Raw genomic sequence first — 16,568 nt, forward strand, 5'->3', positions numbered from 1 at the left:
CGCAACTCCTGGTTTAATGTCGTACATCAGTTATTTGCAGTATTGCTTTGGTATGTATGTGAATGTGTTTGTTATTTTCACTTAGAAACTTGTCTTGGATGAAGGTTACTGTCAATGCCAAACTCAGTAGAAGACAAACAGCAGTACTACAGCAGCATGTAATTTTACAACATCGTCCTTCTAAGTCTTTTCTTCTCTCTATCTTTAACCCTCGCTAATTTCCCTCCCACACTCATTCCCATGGTTCCTCTCAGTCTCATTTCTTGCTGTTGCAGTGTAAGCCTATCGAGCCTGCATTGACAGAGTTTGGGGAAAGCGCTTGCGTCAGAGCTCACTGTCCTCCTATAAAAGCACGGGCTGCTGCAGCAGCAAGCAGTCGAGGCTTAAACCTGAGCCTTTCACACACCTCCGCACACACACACACAAACAAAAAGAGGAGAGGGAGAGCAGCCTGTCCTCCCACCACTCAGCCATGAGTAGCATCGGATATGACCCTTACTACTCCAGCTCGTCATACAGACGCTGGTATGTCGAGGCTCCCCCTCGTGTTATGGTAACCAGAGGGAGGACCCACTCCGTCTATTCCTCCCACGCGCCCCCGCTGTCCTCCTCCCGTCTGCAGTACTCCTCTCCCGGCCGGGTGCTGCTCTCCTCCTCCTCACCAGCCTCTTCCGTGGAGCTGGAGCTCAGCCAGGCAGCCCAGATCAGCTCTGAATTCCGTGCTGTACGCACCCAAGAGCGCACCCAGCTGCAGGAACTCAACGACCGCTTTGCTGGCTTCATTGAAAGAGTTCGTGATTTGGAGCAGCAGAACCGTGCCCTGGAGGCAGAGTTACTGCTGCTGAGGCAGAGGCAAACCGAGCCGTCCCGCCTGAGAGCACTGTACGAGCAAGAGGCCCGGGCACTGAGAGCAGCTGTGGATGAGGCCAGGGCAGAACAACAGGCTGTCCTGGGACAGAGAGAGCGGCTGGAGCAAACCCTGAGTGCACTGCAGGGTCGATATGAGGAGGAAGTGCTGGGTCGTGAAGAAGCTGAGGGCAGGCTGATGGAGGCTCGTCGTGAGGCTGATCAGGCTGCTTTAGCTAAGGCTGAGCTGGAGAAGAGCATCGAAACTCTGCTGGAGGAGCTGGCCTTCCTCAAGAGGATTCACGAGGGTGAGGTGGCTGAGCTTCAGGCCCAGGTCCAGCTGGGAGTCCAGGTGGCAGTAGAGTCTGAGGCAGCAACTCCGGATCTCTCCGGGGCTCTCAGGGACATCCGGTCCCAGTATGAAAGGCTGGCAGCAAGAAACATGCAGGCAGCAGAGGAGTGGTTCAGAGGGAAGGTGGGATCCATGACCGAAACTGTGGCCCAGCACAGTGACGCTGTGAGAAGCTCCAGGGACGAGGCTGGAGAGTACCGACGCCAGCTCCAGACCCGCCTGCTGGAGATCGATGCATGCAGAGGCCTCAATGAGTCCCTGGAGAAACAGCTACATGAGATGGAGGAGAAGCAGAGTGCTGAGATCGCTGCTATGCAGGTCAGTGGTGGCTGCTGTCATAACGGTGATGATTATTAATATTGATTTGGAGACATTGATCTCTATGAAACTATTACTTAAGGATTTCATTTCATTTCATGTCCTGGTGTCTTTGCAATTAACAATACACTTGACTTTGTTTTCTAATTAGGACACCATTTCAGAGTTGGAGAGTGAGCTGAGGGGCACCAAGCAGGAAATGGCACGCTACCTAAAGGAGTACCAGGACCTTCTGAATGTGAAGATGGCCCTGGACATCGAGATTGCTGCTTACAGGTGAGAAGCAGTAACAGTGAGGCTTAGAAATCCTGAACATGAATCAAAGTGGATTGAAGTGGTACACAAATGCTTAATCATGGAGAAACACGAGTTTTGAATAGATTTAGAGGTTAGAATTAGACAAGGCCATGTCGGTCAGAGTGCGTATGGCAAATGTAAACGCATGATTGATTTATGTTAATGTTCAGGCTTTTCTAGGCACTTTTATTTTGGTAAACCAATTCTGGAATAAAGCTCTAATTAGAGATTTATCAGGATGAATGTCTTTCACTTCATATCAGACACTCTAGTGCTGAATGCTGAATGGCCACTAATTTACAAACTGACTGTATCTCCTGTCTGTTCACCAACCTGTACAGGAAGCTGCTGGAAGGGGAGGAGTCTCGCTTCAGTGGGGTGGCCGGGGGGCTGTCCGCTTTGTACAGCCACAGTCTGTCAGCGCCCTCCTTCGCCCGGCCCGTTCTCTCCAGCCTGAGCTCCGGCACCTCCTACCTGATGACCTCCCGCCTGCTCAGCTCCAGCGTCAGCACCACCGAAGGGATCATCTCCGCCAGCCACGCCCAGAAAGCAGAGGCCAGCCAGCCTGAGGAAGAGGAGGAGGAGGAGGAGGAGGAGGTAAAGGAGGAAGTGGAGGAAGAGAAGGAAGAAGAGGGAGAAGAGGAGACAGAGGAGACAAAGGAGGAGGAGGAGGGAGATAAGGAGGAAGATGAAGAGGAGGCTAAGGAAGGAGATGAAGGTGCTGAGGAGGCAGAAGAGGGTTAGTGCATCATTTTTGATTATAGTCTGTAGTTGATCAATTAAACATCAATTATTAAAGTTCTTGTTCTTATCTAATGATACAGGTGGCGATGAGGAGGAGCAGAAGGAAGAGGTGACGGAGGCCGCTGAAGACGAGGGGGAGAAAGAGGACAAAGATGAAGGACAGGAGGCCGAGGCTAAAGCAGAAGAAGCACAAGAGGAGGCAAAAACAGAAGGAGCTGGTGACAAAGATGCAAAGGAAGAGGAAAAAGAAGAGAAGGAAGAAGCAAAAACAAACGAAGAGAAAGAAGATAAAGCCAATGCCAAGAAAGACGACAAAGCTGATGACAAAGCTGCCCCAAAGACGGATGACAAAGCTGATGCCAAAAAGGAGAAGGAGGAAGAAAAACCAGCCAAACCCGAAGCCGCCGAAGAAAAGAGCACAAAGGGTAAAAAGTAAGCCAGCAAACCTCTGTCAAGACTGTCCATTAGCTTGATAACCAGTAGAGGCATCTACGCTACCCTCTCAAATCTGCTTGTTAACATGGTGCTCAATAAAACAGTCCAATAGCCATTTACAGCAACAAATCAAGGTTAACTGCTTGCCAATATCCAGAGTAGTCCATAAAGGTCTGGTTGCACACTTCCTGATGAGTGTGATATGTGTAATTTCTGAATGTAAAAGTGAGTGTGTGAGTTTTTGGTGCTTAAATAAACACCTCTTAAAGCCACTTGTGCCATTGATTTTGAGCTTGATGAAGCATAAATGAGTTCCGAACGTAACTTTCAACACTGACAAGTTGATGGAGGACACAGATTTACAGGAGAAACCCCTGTAGAGGCTGCTGTCCTACAAACACCTTTCCCCAGTCCTGATTAGAAACAGTAATTCTACTATTACAATATACTTCTCGGATCATTATATCCCAACATCCCACTATTTCTTGTGTAACACGGGTTTTTCAAAGCGTGACATTGTGGGATCCCCCTCAGACAACATCGACTGGACAACATTTGAGACACTGACAGCGCAACAAAGAGATTTTACATTAATTTCCACTGTTATTTTTAGACTCTACCTCTAATCATGTACTACATTTTGGAACTACAGCTCCCATAATGCTTTAGCGGATGTAAACAGGAAGTGTAAATTTGCCATTCAATCAGTGAGCTGTGTTTGGGTGACACCATGAGCCCAGTCCTTAGGCCAGTCGTTGTTGGCGCCTTTTACATGAGCCGAATTACCGGTGAACAGGTCCTGTGTGGGATGTACACATGGATGTAGTGAGAATTATCACTTGTTTACTTTGATGTGGAAGAAAACTTAAAAACGTGAGGATTTTCAAGCAAGTTCCGGAGTTGTAAGGAGCGTGACTGTTAACTGATCTGTGGACGCTTAATCGCGACGGACACCGCAGGTATGTTCATCATGTTTGTGTTTAGATCTAATTGCAATATGACGAGAAGAGGGAGTGCTATTTAATTAATAGTTATAAAACCATGGATGTACAAAGAGGACAAAGTATAATATCTAACTTCCCTTGGTGTCTAGAACATGCACATGTCCCTTTCACCTGTTTAGAGTGAGATTATGTCACTGAATAAATCATTAGAATAATCTTATTACTAATAAAAAGTTGGTTTATAAGTTGGTTCAGAGCATCCTGTGGCTCTGCTGCCAAGTGCCAAGGTCTTATTTGGTCTGGTGGGACCCATACTTATGGGAGATAGTAGCTATTGATGATTCTCATCACTTGCTCTTCATTACTTCTGAGCATTTCATGGAAAAATATTTAAATTGTTTTATCACAAAAGTAAAGTAATGAATTAGCCCTTTCATACATAGAGATCACTACAGTGTACAGCTATTCAAAAGCTGTTTTCTTGTAAATGCATGAGTTTTGATGGCATAGTTGCACATCAGCCACTACAGTGGATGTTACTGCATCATCTCATACACTGCTACCCAGTGCCAAGCCATTGCAAGTGGAACAAAAAAAAAAAGAGTGAAACCAAGATGGTCGACAGACAGCCAGAAACACCAAGTTGCTCATTTTTTTCTGTTCAGACCTTCTATAAAAAGAAACCATCTAAGGAGTCATGCAATTGCTACATTTTCCAAGTATTACAATTAATCACATGTCCACTGAAGTGTACATCATGCATCACTAGCTATATTTCAACTACTGGACATGTAAATACATCTTTATAAAATTTGGATTGAAAAAAAAAAAAGTTCAAATCTTGTTTTTCATGCCTAAAGATGAATAAAAACACTTAGTAAAAAAAATCCTGACTGAGGTCATCATAATTCATGCATGAAAGGGTTAAACACATAACACCCCTGCAGGAGCCTGGGTCAGAAAGGCCACTAATAAAGACTATCAATCAATAAATCAGTCAGTCTTTATTTATAGAGCGTCAATTCATAACAGTGTTATCTCAAGACTTTCCCCAAACAGCATGTCTAGACTGAACTCTTTAATTAAGAGAGAGACCCAACCATTCAGGAATTCAAAATAGAGACTATAAAAGACTATGCAGGAGAATAACAAAATGATAAGGCAACAGTGACAGGGGTGCAATGTGATCAGTAACAGTTGGGTGTAGCAGCTACTGGTCACATCACACCGGATAAAGCCAGTAGGCTGAGCAGTGTCAGATCCCTGAGAGTACTGAGATGGAAAAGTGTGTGTGTGTCTACTGCTCCTGAATTCAGCTTTTCATTTATGAGAGAGAGAATTTTTTTTGCTGCTCTCTAAAGTTACATGTAGTCTCCCTCTAAGGGGACATGAAGGAGGAACAGCAGACAGTCCAATGAGCCAGATGGAGACAGACACACACGCTTTTACTGACAAACTATAGGAAATGACTGATGATAGTGACTGATATCAAAGTGTGTTCTGTTTTATTATTCATTTACATTTAACATATAGAAAGTGGCACCAGTGACACTAATTATCTCTTGATAAAAGATGACCCATAAAACTATTAAATCAGATTACTACTTTTACAGCGACCAGTAGTAACAGTTTACATCTGTTACCCTCTCTAGTGTGATAAGAAACACACACACACACACACACACACACACTGATGCGCATTTCGTTCTGACACCCGGTGTCACTCAGCCGCTGCTCTGTTGTTTTCCTCCCTTGAGTAGACGTCAAGTGTGCACTGCATCAGGCTCTCTGCAGTAGGTATATATATATATATATATATATATATGTATGTATGTGTGTGTGTGTGTGTGTATACATATATATATATATATATATGTGTGTGTGTGAGTGTGTTTGTGTATATATATATATATATATATATATATATATATACATATATGAAGACATTTCTTCCGCAGGGCTTAAATCAAATCTAAAGCTGAAGAAATTAGAATTACTTTAAGCATGGGTAGCCAACCTTTTCTCCAAAATTAAACATCCACTAAAAGTGTCACAAAAATGACTAATTTTGTGAAGTAAAAGGGAATCAGACTTGTTTTCTAACATTATTTTCAAAAGTAAGGTTCAAGTCAAAATTGTTAAGAGCTTCTTTTGATAATACAGCTCTAAATATCATAAATGTCCACACTGCACACATTTGTGTTTATTAAGGCTGAGAGAAAACTGTATTATCCATTTCATTTTAATTCATTTCATAAACCACCTTTTTAATTATCATTAATAGCTCCTTCAACAGATGGGTATCACTTATGTTTTGTGGTTAATTTGAACGAGTATTAGTTAAATAAGTTGATGGGATACAGGATGTTAACATTTATTAAACTAAAATCCATATCTAACCAGTTATTGTGCAGCTTTTGCTGCTAAATGGTGATTCTGTCACCTGATGTAATGTTTGCTACCTTTTTATCTTCACATGCATAGAATGACAAGACAACATGTTGTTTTGGCTTCATTATGACATTTATTGAGCAAATGCTGCTGGGAAATCGTTCGTGATGAGTAAAGTCATGGGATTGCAAACAGTAGCACCTCATTTATTTCTGTATTTAAATTCAAGTCCATCCTATGCATACAAGAATGCATGAATCTGCGCATTTACAGTTCTTTTTTTTTTTTTCAGTTGCACTCAGGTAAACATAACAGACACTGATAAAAAGCATGTTTAAGGCTAAGAGTTTCTTCATGTTCACTAAGCTTTAACTGCTTCAGTTACTTGATGTGTATGGTCATGTGTTTATCATACTGCTGCCCGTCTCCCTCTCCACTGTACTGTCTGTTGTGTATTTGTTAGTTTCTTTTTGGCTCAGTTGGTATCTTCACATGTCTAGTAAGGCTTCTTCAGTGGAGCGCGTGTCTGCGTGGAGGACCCTCGCCTGCCTGTCCCTCCCCACCCCCGCCCCTCGTTTTACTTTAACTCAAAAATCCTCTTTAAAACTTTAAGAATATTTCTCTCACTCTCCAAACCTCATTTCATTTATTCCTTTTACACATTTACTCTTTTTACAGTGTGTTTCTTCCATACATACAGATAAGAGAGGAAAGTATTCCCCCCTCCTGAGTTAGCATGCAGAGACCCCCCTCCCTCCCCCCCTTGAGCTCACCCGTGAACTGCAGAAAGAAAGAAAAAGAGGATAAAATGTCTCAGTCGCTTGCTCCTGACCGCGTCTGCAGCGAAGCCCCATAAAGCTGTCACTCAACATGCATTTTTGAAATTTGTAGCAATTAAGTTTTGGCTTCTCTCTATGATTTGTTTTGTATGTTTGAGAGTGGTTATCTTTATTACATCGCTCTAGCTGTATGATTTTCTTTGTTATGTTAGTTCTGGGTTGATTGCTTGTCTTCGTGTCGTCTCCTCTGGTCCCCGCCGCCGGATCAGCCGGCCGCAGTCTGCTCAGTCGCCCTCGGTAACCTGCTTGATGGACTGGGTGGAGTGCTTCTCCGTCTTCTTGCTGGAGACCAGCTTCTCCTGCATCACCTCCTCTACCTCCTCCTTCACCGTCTCGGTCACAGTGACAGACTTGGTGACGTGCTTGGATCCGTCCTCTCCAGTGGTGATGGTCTCCACGGTCTTGGTGATCACCACTTTCTGACTTTCTTCCTTGACGGGGCTCTCGTCCACGCCATTAGCGAGCACATCGATGTCTTTCTCCTCGTCCTTCTTCTCCTTCTCTTCTGGGCTGCTCTTGTCTACGTCGCCATTCATGGCAACATCCTTCTTTTCCACCTTCTTGTCGTCTGTTGAGTCGCTCTTTTTCTCTGTCTTCTCTTCGGCGGCCTTAGGAGCCTCGGCCTTGGCTGTCTCGGTCTTTGGGGACTCAGCCTTCGGGGAGCTAGGCTTTGGGGATCCAGCCTTGGGTGAGCCTTCTTTGGGGGACTCAGACTTTGGAGATGCAGGCTTGGGAGACTCAGATTTAGGAGACTCTGGTTTAGGTGATTCAGACTTGGGAGACGCAGGCTTTGGGGACTCAGGTTTTGATGCCTCTGTTTTGGCAGCTTCTTCCTTCTTGGCCTCGGGCTTTGCAGCTTCTGTTTTGGGAGCTTCTGTCTTGGCCACAGCTTCTTCTGATTTGTCCTCTGCTTTCTCATCTTTTACCTTCTTCTCGTCTTTTTCACTGTCTTCCTTTTTGCCTTTGTCTGCATCCTCTTTTTCCTCTTTCTCATCTCCACTTTTGGATCCTTTGTCGCTTCCGGCGTCTTCATCCTGATCGCCACCCTCCTCTTCAGCACCGGCCTCCTCCTCTCCTCCGCTGCCTTCTTTGTCTCCAGCCTTCTCTTTGTCGGGAGAGGCTTTAGACTCTGGAGCTTTGGAGCACAAAACTGTCTCCTCGACTTCCTCCTCCTCCTCTCCCTCCTCTCCTGCTTCTCCTGCTTCTCCTTCATCGCCTCCCTCTGCATCATCCCCCTTTTCTCCCTCATCTTCTCCCTCTGCCTCGCCTTCTTCTTCCTTCTCTTCTTCTTCACCTCCTTCTCCCTCGCCCTCTTCGTCCTCGTCTCCTCCTTTTCCATCCTCCTCCTCCTCTTCCTCCTTAGTGGGTGCACTAGAGCTAACTTTGGCTTCAGTGGCGGCTACAGCTTCCTCTTCCTCGCCCTCTGCTTCTCCCTCTTCCCCTTCACCTTCTGCCTCTTCTCCCTCCTCTCCTCCTTCCTCCCCCTCCTCTTCCTCTCCTCCGTCTCCAAGCGTGGCAGACAGCTCTTGTGCTATCTCTGCCAGGTCCTCATCAATGTCAGCCTTTTCGTCCTCCACCCTCGTCTCCTCGATGATCTCCTCCACAAACTTGTGCTGCACCTTGAGCTTGGTTTCTTTGGGCTTAGAGATTTTGGTGGAGGTGACCGCCTGGCGATAAGGGAAAGTGCTGAAGTGGGTCTCCTCGCCCTCCAGGAGTTTCCTGGTGACAGCAAATGAGTAGATTATGCATTTAATAGTCACTTTTGTCACAGAGAAGAATAGCAAGTGAAATGCTTGAAGGGTAATGTAGAAATAAAGTCACACGTGTGTCACCACATACCTGTATGCAGCAATCTCAATGTCCAAGGCCATCTTGACATTGAGCAGGTCCTGGTACTCGCGCAGGTGACGAGCCATCTCCCATTTGGTGCTCTTGAGCTCATTATCCAGCTGGTGAATTGTCTCCTGGGGAAAAACAGCAGAGGCAACACAAGGTTGATTAAGCACAACAAAGACCATGTGCAGGACAAAGCTACATCAAGCTATTTTGCTTTTGCATTCAAAATCCCTGTCCCTGGATGACAAACGCTGGTGGCAACAACTGCATGTTAATTTCGCTTTCATTTATTCTCTGCGCACATGTTATGAGCTCTGTAGACTCTGTGCACCAAAGGCTGCTGCTTTGATATATTCTGACGCAACCCAGTATCCTAGAGAAGTTGAATGCCTCTTTTTCAAGGACAGCCTCCACACTTGTCAATACACCCCCACCCCCACCCCAAAATCTCAGTGGTGTGATGCAAGGACAGAGCCAATGAAGGCATCGACCCATGCCTCTGACTCAGCAAGACAGAGAGAGGGAGAGAGGGAGAGAGAGTCTGCTGCAGTGTCTCCCTTTAACCATTTCCTGACACTTTGAAGCTTGGAAAGAAAGTCCAGGCTGCTGTGAGCAGTGATGAGCTCATAGCAAACATTACGCAGCAGAAAATGTTTGAGCGCAGGCTCCCAGCCCAGACAGAGAGGAGAGAGAGGACCGCAGGTTCTACTGTTTTAGAGGAAGTTTGTTGTCCCTCAAATATCAACTACGTCATTAGGATATAAGAATATGAAATATTAAGCAGATGAACTTTTATCCATCATCGTGATGGAAACTTGAACCCCGACTATTAAGTTTTAAAAACACACAAAACATTTGTTAAAGCGCACAACACCAGACTACTAATACTGAGAATGAATGAGAGCCCGTCTTTACGCACGGCTCCTACCTGCAGGCTGGCCAGGTCGCTGTTGTGACGGTCCTCAATGTCATTCAGCTGCCTCTCCAGCGAGTCCCTGGTCCCGCGGACGGACTCCAGCTCCACCGTCTTGGACTGCAGCTGGCGGCGGTAGTCGGATATCTCGTCCCGGGCGGACTTTATGGCGTCCTTGTTCTGCTCCGCTGCCTCGGTGAGCTTGGCGTAGCGGCACATGAACCAGTTTTCCACCTGCTGCAGGTTCTGGTTGGAGTGGCCCTCCAGCTCGCTGCGGATCTCCCGGAGCGCCTCGGTGATGTCCGCCTTCTGGAGGTCTTTCCTCTCCACGGTCACCTGAGACGCCTGGATCTGGGCGATGAGGTCGCTCACCTCCTCCTCGTGGTTATTGCGGATGAAGGCGATCTCATCCTGCAGCGACTGAACTTTCTTCTCCAACTCAGACTTCACCAACTCCGAGTCGTTCGCGTCCCTCTTCAGGATGCGGATTATGGCCTCTGTCTCCTCCCGGATGCGAGCCTCTTCGTCAAAGCGGTCCCTGAGGCGCTGGATGTCCTCATCGATGTGGTCGGTGTCGAGCTGGATCTGCGCCTTGTCGTGGTGGATCTGCTCCAGCATCGAGCGCAGCTCCTGCAGCTCCTGGTCGTAGAGATCACCCAGCTGGCTGCGCGACACCTGCTTCTGCCGCAGTGCCTGGATCTCCGCCTCGATCTGCTTGTTCTGCTGCTCCAGGTAGTGCACCTTGTCAATGTAAACAACGAAGCGGTCGTTGAGCCCCTGAAGTTGCTCTTTCTCGTTAGATCGCTTGTAGTCTCCGTTCAGGATGGAGGTTTGACTATAATCAACGCTGTCGGCGGAGCTGAGCACCGTGGAGCTGTAAGCTCGGGACACCGGCATGTTGGCGCTCCTCTTGTAAGAGGTGGTCACGGTGGAGCCGGGACTCGCACGGGACCAAGACTGGGAGCGGAAGCCGCTGGAGGGGGTGCCGCCGGAGCGGCTGTAGCCGTAGCTGGTCGTCCTAGTATCCATACTCCTCCTGAAGGGGCTCCCTATCGTGTCCACCGGGTAACTCATCCGGTCAGACTGCCGTAGGGGATGTGCGCAGGGATGGAGGGGGACGGTGCAGGAGGTGGAAGCGTGTGGAGAGTGTGTGTGTGGGTGTGTGTGTGTTATGTGTGTGTGTGCAGGTGAGGGGTGGATGGCTCTCACAGCGACTGAGACCTCCTCTGTCTGCTCCTTATATATCTGAGGCTGAGCCGCTAACAGGGCAAGTCCAAGCAGTTTCGTCTGGTCCATTGATGGGAGGGAGGGAGGGGAGAGCGCTCCCCCACCCTCCCCACCCTCCCCCCAGGCCGCCTGCTGATGGTCCTCGGTCCCGTTCAGCCTGAACCACGTGTTCTGCAGGCGCTGCATGAGAGTCCGATCTGGATAGATAGATAGATAGATAGATAGATAGATAGATAGATAGATAGATAGATAGATGGATAGATAGATAGATAGATAGATAGATAGATAGATAGATAGATAGATAGATAGATAGATGATAGATAGATAGATAGATAGATAGATAGATAGATAGATAGATGATAGATGGATGGATAGATAGATAGATAGATAGATAGATAGATAGATAGATAGATAGATAGATAGATTGATGGATGGATAGATGTATAAATAGATAGATGGATGGATAGATAGATGATAAATAGATAGATGATAGATGGATAGATAGATGATAGATAGATAGATAGATAGATAGATAGATAGATAGATAGATGATAGATGGATGGATAGATAGATAGATAGATAGATAGATAGATAGATAGATAGATAGATGGATAGATGATAGATAGATGATAGATAGATGATAGATAGATGATAGATGGATAGATAGATAGATAGATGGATAGATGATAGATAGATGATAGATGGATAGATAGATGGATGGATAAATAAATGGAGTTTATGCTGGAAAGCAACTTGGATTTTTAACTAAAAACCAGCCTGAAAGAAGCTAAATAAAATTCTGAATCAAACAATCAGCTCTTTAGTTTAATGTGACTTCTCATTTCAGCACCACAGACAGCGTCCTGCAGTCAGTTTGATCGATGATGAATGGAAGAGCTGTGTGGTGAAACCAGCACCAAGTGGTCCTCCACTCTTCTTCTCCTCTAAAAGAGTGCGTGGTGATCGTGGTGTGACTTATTGTAATATGTGTTCATGTATCTCCTCGTTTGTGCTTCATTTAAGTGACAGTGTAAGTTATTTGTATTTCCCTTTAATTAGAATTAATGCTTGTTCAAAGTTAGCTTTATTGTCATTTTAATGTATTTTTTAAATTTCTTTGGTAGAGTAACTCTTTCTAAAACTACCAATATCATTAGTAGTTGTATTAAAAAGAAGAATATGTCATCATCATCTTAAATCTATTAGTATTCAGATCATTTAAAACGTCAACGTTTTTTTGCATTCTATATATTGCTGTATAATTTGGACTTATTGGTGTCTAGAAAATGGATCAGATTTGAGTCATTCATTCATTTTAGATCACATAAGAATGTAAAAAGCCAGTTGTTTGTCAGCCAGTAAAAACACAGCAAGATGTCCAGATGAACAGGTGATCTTTTCCATCTCTAAACCATAACTAAGAGGATCGTTTGTACATGTGGATGTTTTCACCTGCAGATCGTTGGAGTACTGGGACAGTTTCTAACATGTTTCTCTCTATGGGGGAGTGCATGTATATATCAGCTGTTCCTGCATAGCTGTACTTTGTAGTGTTCGAGTTAGTGTTGTTGAATGACAACCACTGGACCTTGTACTGTAACTTTTACCTTCCCTCTGGAAGGAGTATCTCTTCAGCTTTCTGTAGGGGCCCCACTGTTGTTGGCTTCCATCCATTTGCAGAGACATTTTCCTCTAAGAGTGAGGCGTCGGTGGGGTCGGCCTGTCTGGTGGGTCGTCCTCAGCGACAGGCGATTGATCTCCCATCAATCTTGACAATTCACCCTAATCTCAGGTCACTCTGGTCAATGCCAAACGATTACCAATTATTGAAAGTAATGCACCAAAAACAGCTGCATCAGTGCTTTTTCAGGATTCATTACTTAATACGTTTAATTCTTTTAAAACGATTCTACGGGTGCAGCCGTAGTTCAAGTGCAGCAATCTGAGTGCAAACAGTGATTGAGCAAGACACAAACTTGTGTTTATATTGCATTTCTGGTGATTATTTGTGCTATTTAAGCAGCGATTCTTGCACTCTGGCTCAGATAACATCTGTAAGTCTTCCAGTTTTGGCCCTAGTAGTGAGTAGAGAACTTATTCCGCTTTTCAGCGCTGAATTGGACATTTGCCTTTAATCACCTGTCGACATTTTCTTGTCCCTCTCATTGGCTTTCCACTGCAAGCTTTAGTCAACCAGGGCTAATGCATCAAGCATGGCCAATTTTAGATCACTCCAGAGACAGAAAGGCAGACAGAAAAAGAAATAGAGAGACAGCTAGACTGAGAGGGAGGGGGAGAGATAGTCACAATGACTTTCTCCTCCTGTGTGTGTGCCTATATTAAGCACTAATATGTATTGTAAATGATTATACTCCAGGAGCCGCACCCACAGTCGCCTTGCTTGCTGACGTTACGGTGCCCTTGACCACCATGAGTTCCTCTGTTCAGGCCCTGGTGCTGGCTGCAGGTTTATAGATGCACATAATTCATTGTTGGGCTGTTCACTTGGAACCTTGAGGTGCTTTTGGATGCCCTACTAGGGCGGCGGTGGTGTGATGTACACGGCGGAGTGAGGGTGAGTGGGTTGGGCAAAAACAGGGGAGTCATTCAACATCAGTTCTGGGCTCCAGCGCACTGCAGAAGGGTTGGAGTGTTTTCAAATGGCACTGCAGCAGAAACAGGCTCCGGCAAGCAGACGAGCCCATCCCAGTCGGCCCCTGTCCGTCCCAGCCTCCAACCTGCAGGGAACAGTCCACAGAGTTAGTGTGTACAATGAGGTCAAGGCACGGGCATCTATAGGTGACATAGTGCAGAGGCATGTTGTTGTATATGCTGACACAGAGAATACAAGGGCGGCACGACCTTTTATTCAGCCGATATACTGTTGAGTGGCACATATAAGTCGGAGTGTCGCAGTGTTTGTTAATAGCATCACAATAAAGTATTCCAGAAATACTGAGGTCACAGATCAAGTCCTGACAAAATACTTATATGGAAGTTTTGGGGGATATAATGTAACATTTCAATACAATTCTTGAAAGGAAATATTGAAATTCTTTATTTATCTGCTTTGAAAGTAGTCAAATTGTAATAGACTTCAGTCAATAGTCTTTAGTGGGATCAGCCAAACAAAGACCAATCATTTGTAATTTTTAATTGAAGAAAAAGTCCCAAATTCCCAGAAATAACCTAAGGACGATATGACCATGGCGACCTCAATGGTAGCTGTGGACTTCAATAGTTTTTCCTCCTATTTAAGGCAGTAATGTGAGCTACACAGTGATAACGGTAACATTAGCTAATATTAGCCACCTTAATCCACTGGTGATACCAAACCAAGTAAGGCAGTAGCAGCACAACCTCTTTAATTGTGTTACTTAGTCTAAGTACATTTTATTATATGAATTTTCCTAAATTAAGTTTTAGATGCAGAACTTTTATTGGAGTATTGTGGTATTGCAATTTAAGTAAATGATCTGAGAACTTATTCCTGTGTCAATATGTCCTACAACTAAGATGGCTGCCAGTGGCACCTCTGTCCCTAATATTTTCACGAGGAAAAACAGGGAACGCCGTGAGCCAGAGGAGAGGAAGAACACAGTGAGACCTTAATTAAGATTAACGTTGATGACGCTCGGCCCACCGCTGCAGTGGGCGTGTGTGGGCGTGTCGAGGCAACAAGACTAATGAACCACGTCAGGAGTGGCATCAATATTGTGGTTACTACACATCTAGCATGGTTTTCACACACTGTACACATAAGCTGTTTTAGTTTCTGTACAGTGACACTATATCAGTGAATATATCACCCATACCTGAACTGTTTTTATCATATGCTTCATGGACAAATGTGTGTGGACATCCAAACGCAACCAAAGTGCTTGAATACTTTTGGCCATACGGTCTATTTCATGAATCAAATGTGTTCCCCCTGTTCGGTGTGTGTGGCTGCAGTCAGGGCAGTTTTACCTGACTGCAGGTGGCCAGACAGAATGACTTGACACATACACAGCCATAAATACTGAGCTTTGTCCTCTTTATGTCAGGCTGGCTTCCTCTTTATCACTGCTGTTCTTCCCTTCTTTCACTGCACCCTTTGTTTTATTTCTTAATTACTTCTCTACTTTTACACATTTACATTTTGTTTGATTTCTTTCTTCTACGTCCTTATCGTTCCTGCTACCACGTCCCATTCTTTCCATCCACCCCTATATCTCCTTCCCACCTCCACTCTGTCTCTCCGCTCGTCACTGTCTGGATTGCACCCTCCCAGTCACCATAACGGTTGTCTTCACTTGTTCGCGGTGTTAACATTATTGCTTTTCCACCCTCCACAACACTCGCATGCATCGGTTACATCTGGCGTCAGTTAACCACGAGCAGTTGCCACAGAGATGTCCTTCACAGGATACAGTACAGGTGTGTCGGTTACCAAGGGCGTAACTATGTCCTGAGGCAACGTGTGCTGTCAGTTTGTTAGTATAATGATGTGACACAGGATGATAGCATAAAGCTGACATACAGTGTGGTACTGTTAAAGTAATTCAAGTCCTTAAATGACTTCTCATACAGTTTTATTGAGATGTGTGTCATTTTCCTATTTGCATTATTGTGCACACATGTGTCTGTGCACATGTGTTTGTGCACATGTGTGCACTTCAGAGCCTTTGCCACTAGAGGATTTAGATTATTGCATGTTCAGCTCCCGTTTGAGGTTTGCTGTATATTGATTAACATTTTTCCCCAGAGGTTTTCACAGCTCTGCTGACGCACGTATTTGCCGAGAAAATCTATATGTAGGTTGTCCTTTGTTGAGGGTTGAGAGAAAAATATGTAGTGAAACACATGGCACTGAAACGGCAGAAACTAAACTCCCTATGATTATGTTGTCAATGTGTAAATATTACCTGTGAGTATAGAAATCTAGGACTCTAAGCGCACACCACTGGTGAGATTATTGTATTTCCTTTGTCACAGTTTAGACCTCATTGACCTGCTGGTGAGTCATTACAAATGTATGCTAAGCAGCCAGACAATGTGCAATTTATTTCAAATTAATGGTCAATTATGGTTAAGACTTAAGTATTTCCAGTTGATGGGATGGTGCAGTTATAATAACCATAGAGTTGTGGGTTTCACCCACTGATAACACTGTGTAAGTCATTTCCTAAAGCAGCTGGGCACTGAAGTTTTTAGCAAATGCTGCTCACTGAGAAGTTAACAGTAAATATGTTGGGGTCTGTTTTAGCTGCTAATTAGTCCATCTTAGTGAGTATCTATGTTTCTGGCCACAGGGTTGTGTATGTGAGATCCAAATAGTCCACAGAGCCCACGTCCATCGTAATGAAGGAACGTGTCACCTAGTGTTTTTACAGTGAAGATGACAATAGACAATACAATGTATTGACTATCTGTAATAATCATAA

The 16,568-nt window shown here is 44.9% G+C and overlaps 2 protein-coding genes across 2 annotated transcripts; one reads left to right on the forward strand and one right to left on the reverse strand.

Annotated features, from left to right (window-relative positions):
* The first annotated feature begins 472 nt into the window (after window positions 1-472).
* Window positions 473-2,993, forward strand: nefla (neurofilament light chain a). The gene is made up of 4 exons (XM_070851002.1): window positions 473-1,516; window positions 1,668-1,792; window positions 2,155-2,552; window positions 2,686-2,993. The coding sequence occupies exons 1-4, from the start codon at window positions 473-475 to the stop codon at window positions 2,991-2,993; spliced, it is 1,875 nt and encodes a 624-aa protein (XP_070707103.1).
* A 4,397-nt stretch (window positions 2,994-7,390) lies between these two features.
* On the reverse strand, window positions 7,391-10,989 carry nefma (neurofilament medium chain a). Its single transcript, XM_070850976.1, has 3 exons — window positions 9,931-10,989; window positions 9,006-9,130; window positions 7,391-8,885 (listed from the first exon to the last, which is right to left on the reverse strand). Exons 1-3 carry the CDS (start codon window positions 10,987-10,989, stop codon window positions 7,391-7,393), a joined length of 2,679 nt encoding a protein of 892 aa, XP_070707077.1.
* Between the last annotated feature and the right edge of the window lie 5,579 nt (window positions 10,990-16,568).

Source organism: Pempheris klunzingeri, chromosome 19 (assembly GCF_042242105.1).
Source record: "Pempheris klunzingeri isolate RE-2024b chromosome 19, fPemKlu1.hap1, whole genome shotgun sequence".
Taxonomy (NCBI): domain Eukaryota; kingdom Metazoa; phylum Chordata; class Actinopteri; order Acropomatiformes; family Pempheridae; genus Pempheris; species Pempheris klunzingeri.